Here is a 6,261-nt window from a genome sequence, read left to right as displayed (position 1 = left end):
TTCCACCGGGGAGCGCCGAGCTTTTTGTAAACTCTCTGTAAAATTACTGTGGATTTATCCCCCCCCCCCCCCCCCGATGGTGGTGTGTTGCAGTTGAGGGAGGAGGATGGTGCTGATTCTGATGTTTCAGAAAAGCTTTCTGCATCAGAGAATTTGCTGAAAAGTCTGCAGCTCGTTTTGATTCCCTCTGGTAATGCTGATTGAATTATCATGCATAGATATAGACGGGGGTCTCTTATCTCTCTGTTTCCATTTCAGTTTCCCAGCAGACGTTCTGAGTACTGTTTGATGCATTTATTTATCTATCAGATCCACTTTATTTGCAAGACCGTCTATCAGAAACTATGCAAGGACGTCTGTTTATTAAATGTCCAATTACAAACAAAACGTCAGTCGGTGAAAGGGCTCGAAATATTTCTTTGTATTTTAAGAACTTCATGGTCTCCAGTGTGCAATTTGTCTTGAGTATCCACCCATGCTGCTTCTCAATATACATAAGAGCATGACATAAAACACAATAAAAGCATAAAAGAACAATGAAAGTGTGCCTGCAGGAGTAATAAAGTACAAGAGGGAAACAGTCAAATACATAAATGTTCAGCGCATAAAAGCAAGTAATAAAATCAGTAATAAAAACTAGAAAGCACCCACAAGTACGCAGACCTCCTCTGGGGCTTCAGAATCATTTATGTCATTAATGGAAAATGTTTAGAAATCTTTAGTTTTTGAGAACCTGATCCGGATCTGCATGAACACACACACCAACAGAAAAGACAATCACTGGATGCATTCGACGGATTTCTGTGTCGAGTTCATTTCCTTATTTAATGAGAAGTGGAAGTGACACAGCGCCTTTCAGCCGGTGTTCAAGTAGTCTTTAAAGAGTAGAAGTGTTTAGCAGAGTGTTTGGAACCACCAGCTGTGATGTGACGCGGTACCGCACAGCCATGCTGCCCCGCGTCTGCACAGCGTGTGGAGAAAAGATGTTTGCAGAGTAATCCAGACTATGAGACGGGCTGCAGTTAGTCATCGTGGAAAGAAAGAACTCTGAACTGTTTGTTCCTGCTAAATAACAGACAGAGAAACAAAGAGTGGACGAATCTCCAAAACTTCAGTTATATAATATTTAAATTACACTTTTTGGAGATCTTACTAAGGACGCTTTGTGCTATTTTTGTGGCCTTCAAGTATACTGAAGTGTACTCCAGTAGTCCTTGAGTACCACTTTAAAATACTGAATAAGTTTTACAAACTTTAATTGTGCTGAAGTACACCAGTGAAAATCAGGATTCACGAGCGTTCAAAACAGTATGTTTGTATTATATCACCAATGTGTTGGAAATGTACTTCAAATGATGTGAAATGAAAGTGATCTTTTATTAAGCATCCTGATGAAGTACGTTCATAAGAACACTTTATTACTATTAAAAATATTTGTATTTGGGTACACTTTAAAAGTACACTTAAGTACTATTTGATACATTTACACTAAAGTAAACTTTTTTAAGTACTTTGAAGTTCGACTTTGAGTATCGCAGAATTAGTATTTTTATTTTTAATAAATCTGAGTAGAACTGAATGACAGCCATCCATATTATACTAAACATACTTTAAATTAAGCACAAAAAGTATAAAGTACTGACTTTTCTGTGCTTCAGTTATATTTCTAGCACACTAAAGTTTACTGCGTTTTGACCCGTGTTGACACTGTGTATGACGTTGCAGTACTGTCTCTGTGTCTCAGGGTGCAGGAGTCATGTCCGTCTACCTCTTCATGAAGCGTTACGCTGAGGAGGAGCTCTACAGGCCTCATCCCGCCCTCTACCGCCCCCGCATGTCCGACTGCAGCGACTACAGCGGCCAGTTCCTCCATCCAGACTCCTGGCCTCCACCGCAGCGGGGCCGCAGCGCCTCCGAAGTGTCGTCCGACATCTCCATCCAGCTCAACCAGACGCCACCGCAGCCGCCGCCCAAGGGGGGCAGCAGCTCCCAGCCGACGCCCTCTTCCTCTGGGCCTTCGTCAGCTGCCAGCTACCAGCTCCAGCCGGCCTCCTCCTCCTCCACCTCCTCCTCTTACCCGCACCCCCTCCACCTGGCCGCCACCTCCACCCTACCCAGAGCAGCCCACGCCCACCCTCACCCTCACCCGAGCGGGCCCCCGCCACAGTCCCTGCCCATGGCGGGGCCGCCCTCAGCCGTGCCTCCCCCCCGCTATCACACACACATGCGAATGAGCGCCTCGCCGTGCTAGGCTACATATGGGGAGGGGAGGGGAAACACAACTGGGGGGATTAGATTGGCTCCGTTACAGCTTTCACACACACACACAAACACACAAACACAAATCATGTATCCTGGATGTGTGTGGGAGGAGGGACGCAGCAGAGTGGATGAAGGAGCGAGGTTTAAGGAGATCAAAAAGAGGAGAGGAGAAAAGAAAAGAAGGGAGGAGAGGCAGGTGGGCGGAGGGATGACTCACTGCTGATGTCGAGCCCGAGACGAAGACAGACACTCAACAAAAGTTTCGACACGCCGGGAGGGAACAGGGGAGGGGAGGAGTGAGGGATACGATGATTAGCAGCAACAAGACGTTTGTGGGGTTTCTGACGGGTACATTCATCATCGGGGCCGTGATACACAGGCGACAGTGTGAAGCAGCGCGGCTAACAGGAAGCTGAATCATTCCCAGAACGCCGTCCATTCACAAAAAGAACAAAAAGCCACATCCAGATAAATGTGTTATCCTTTCATCAAGGACTGATTCCTCCTGCTTCTCTTGGAAAAGATGCAAACAAATAATCCCTCATCTCTCCTCATTCTGGACACGGCTGGGAGGGTCCGTCGATTCTTTCTAAACGATGCTGAAACATGAGACCTCTTAAAAAGTAACCTGCTGTTAATGTGGTGTTTTAAAGAAGTGCTTCTCTGTCGTGGAGATTCAGTCAAAATCTAAATCTGATTCTGTTTAAAGATGCGCTGAGAGATAAATTAATATGACGAGACTGAAGCACAGAGTCACAAACATGACCGGCTGTCTGGATTTGGTCCGACTCGCCTGCAGACTGTGTGATCCTGCAGGTTCACTGCATGCTCAAACACCTTTCTGCACAGGCTTAAATGACAGGAATGCCAATTATGTGACGCTGTGAACACCGAGCAGCACGTCTGTTACCGAGCTTAAAAAGCCTCTTACAACATGAGCAGATGTAGTCTCAGCAGATTTCTTCTTGACTAAGAAAATACAAACACAGTGTTTAGATGTTCACACTCAGAAACAGTTTCATCGGTAACTCACACCCTTAACAGCCGCTGAAGTCTCTTCAGAATGATGAGGCTTGTCAGGGAAGATTTTGGTAAACAGAATATGTTCAAATTCATTTGATTTCTGTATTTATTTCATTTTATTCATTTATTCAGTTTGTGGTCAGAAAACCAAGTTTCCCAGCCCTCAAAACTGTAACCTAATGGTTTAATTAGCAGCTATAATTCGGTTACCTCCCAGCCCTGTTCATGAAGACACCAGTATGATCAATAATATCCACATTATTAATAATCAGTATTGCTTCTAACTTTTGCCCGTGTACCACGAGCCACAGCTGTCATCCACACAGTCAGAGGGAAACTGTACATGCATAGATTTATATTTCAGCTGTATAAAACTCTTCGTTCTCGCTGAAACAAACGTTAGAAAAACTTAATCCTGTACGACTATCATGAGGTGTAAATACTGCAGTGTGTTTTAGGTGTTCGGGGTTTTCTAAGCTGTTTGTATTTTGAGAGAGAAGCTTTGGGGATGAATGTGTGACATTTCGAGACGTAGCGGAGAGACTTTTTTCCAGCGCGGTGGGAAAGCTTCTGCGGCGCTGACCCAACAGGGACCGTCTGCTTCCACGGTGTCGCCCAATCAAAACGGCTGCCTCGGAGCTTCCACGCTGTAGCAGTGGATGTGAGATATATATGTGTACATAATGATACATGCAGATGTGAGAAACCAGACCTCTTAAAGCCAGGTTCACATTGGATTCCATTTGAATCCATTCAGTTAGAAAACATAACGCAGCTGTGCAGCAGCTCGATGTACCTGCTCAGGACCCGACTGACTGCAGAACATGTGACCGTAATGTCAGTGGATGGTGACATGCTGATGTTATTTCTGACAGTTTGTAGGTTTGTTCAGAGTAATTCCCAGAAGTAAAGTGCTTGTTTTGTTTTATTTGAATGACGATGTGCTTCCTGAGTTGACAGATTTGAAATGGAATCGAATTCTTCCTGGTTTTACTTAGAAACAGAAGGTTTATCTAGAGAATAGATGTACAGACGTGGCACTTTGACGAACACGAGCTCGCGTGGGAAGCAAACTGAAAACCCGAGTGCAGCGTGAAAGACGGCTTTCATTCCAATTTACCTGCTGCTCTTTGATTATTAATGCACAAACCAATTCCAAAAAAAGTCAGGACGCTGTTTAAAACATAAATAAAGCAGAATGTGATACCTCGCTCATCCTTTATGACGTAAACTCAACGGAAAACAGCCCAAAGTCAATATATTTAATGTTCATCAGCTTCATTGATTTCTGTAAATATCTGCTTATTGTGAGTCTGATGCAGCAACACGTTTCACAGACTGGGAGAGTTGCTCCAAAAACACCTGTTTGGATCGTTCCACAGGTAAACAGGCTCATTGGTAGCAGGTGAGAGGATCATGATTGGGTGTGAAAGGGGCATCCTGGAAAGACTCAGTCGATCACAGCGAGGATGGAGCGAGTTCACCACTTTGTGAATGCATGATTGGATAAAGGACACATGGACTCAGAGACACTTTGTTAAACTGATTGATTCTGGTTTTATTGACGTTTTACACAGAGTCCAGACTTCTTTGGAGTGAAATTCTACATCTTGTCTAGAAACGTCCTTATAATCTTTATTTCAGGAAAGATTGAAAGATTCTTTGTCTGGTGAGAAGAAGAAAGATTGATTTAAGAAATGATGTAATAATTTTGGAAAAACCACTGAAACCATGACACCATACAAAACCCTCCACTTCTGACCCACCTTTGTGTTTACCGTCATGCAGGAAGTCATGTGACTGAAATGACAGTCAGGGCCGTCCACACTCTTTTGTCTGACACATTTCAGATCAACACACGGACAAAAAGGCCGCTGACAGCAGGAGGTTTTCAGTTTGATTCCCATCGACGTTCTCATGTTGCACAGTGACTTAAAGACTTCAAGCTTGTTTTGTAGCATATTGAAAACCGTGCCCAGCATAGGGCGTCGTTTGTAGCCATTTTTAGACCTACGGGGGTAAATGTGAAGCTTACAAGCTGATGTACTGTTAACGAAAAACAGTGTAGCAAATTAACTGCGGTGTTAGCATCTTTTCTGAATATTTGCTATGTGGAGATTAAATAGGGAATCATTTAGCAGCTGAGTATGAGAGCTTTTGCTGATGTTTATTTTAATTGCCAAAGCTGAGCATTCATGCTGTGTAGTGAGCGCACACACACACACACACACAAACACACACACGCAGATATATTTATGTAGCTGACTTCTGACATAAATGAATCAGTGTTTTCTGCAGACGTCACAGCAGAGAAGCAGATCTCTGATGCAGTGAGCCGTTTTCTGAAGTGTTTACTTCCTTTGTTCGATGCAGATGTTTCTTCAAACTGTGATAAAGGTGTAAATATTCATACTGAACACACTGTACGCAGTCTACCCAAGACGAGTTTACATTCTAAAAGGTAGAGAAGTTTACATGGTCATACATGTTTTGAGTCCACTGACTCAATACCAGAATACTCAAAAACCGACCATATTATTCATGTGAGGTGAAATAGAGTTTGTTTCCATCACTCCTGCTTCGTGCAGGAGTGTGGTTTTTATCTGCCAGCGGTGTTTTGTTAAGTTTAAAACCAATAAAGCTTGCCTGGTTCCAGCCTCCCGTTGCATTATTTTGTTCATATTTTGATCCTGTTTGCTCATTTAACACACTTCAGTCAGTGTTTAGAAAGCTTGGGGGTGCACAAGTCAAAATCATTCGCTTCCAACTTCTTGGGTAAAATAAGCTGAGATGGAAGCTTAACGAGCAAATTTAAAATGCTTAAAGAAACATAATAAAATCACATCTAATTGGTTATCTCCTTGTCTGTAGCAGATGTATAATGGCACTGCTCATTCACACTGCATGCTTGACAAAATGCATCGTGGGACATATATGGTACTTCTGACCCATTCAATTAATTTCCCTGTCACTAAT

General features: G+C 43.3%; 1 protein-coding gene across 1 annotated transcript in view; it reads left to right on the top strand.

Moving 5' to 3' along the window:
* Nucleotides 1-5,942, top strand: part of cacng7a (calcium channel, voltage-dependent, gamma subunit 7a) — a 33,528-nt gene extending 27,586 nt beyond the window's left edge. Inside the window, exon 6 of the mRNA XM_076755381.1 lies at nt 1,745-5,942. Coding sequence (XP_076611496.1) covers nt 1,745-2,251 — 507 coding nt within the window. The 3' untranslated portion in view covers nt 2,252-5,942. The remainder of the gene's footprint in view (nt 1-1,744) is intronic.
* Nucleotides 5,943-6,261: the final 319 nt, after the last annotated feature.

Source organism: Chaetodon auriga, chromosome 17 (assembly GCF_051107435.1).
Source record: "Chaetodon auriga isolate fChaAug3 chromosome 17, fChaAug3.hap1, whole genome shotgun sequence".
Classification (NCBI taxonomy): Eukaryota; Metazoa; Chordata; class Actinopteri; order Chaetodontiformes; family Chaetodontidae; genus Chaetodon; species Chaetodon auriga.
This window is presented reverse-complemented; position numbering and strand designations above follow the sequence as displayed.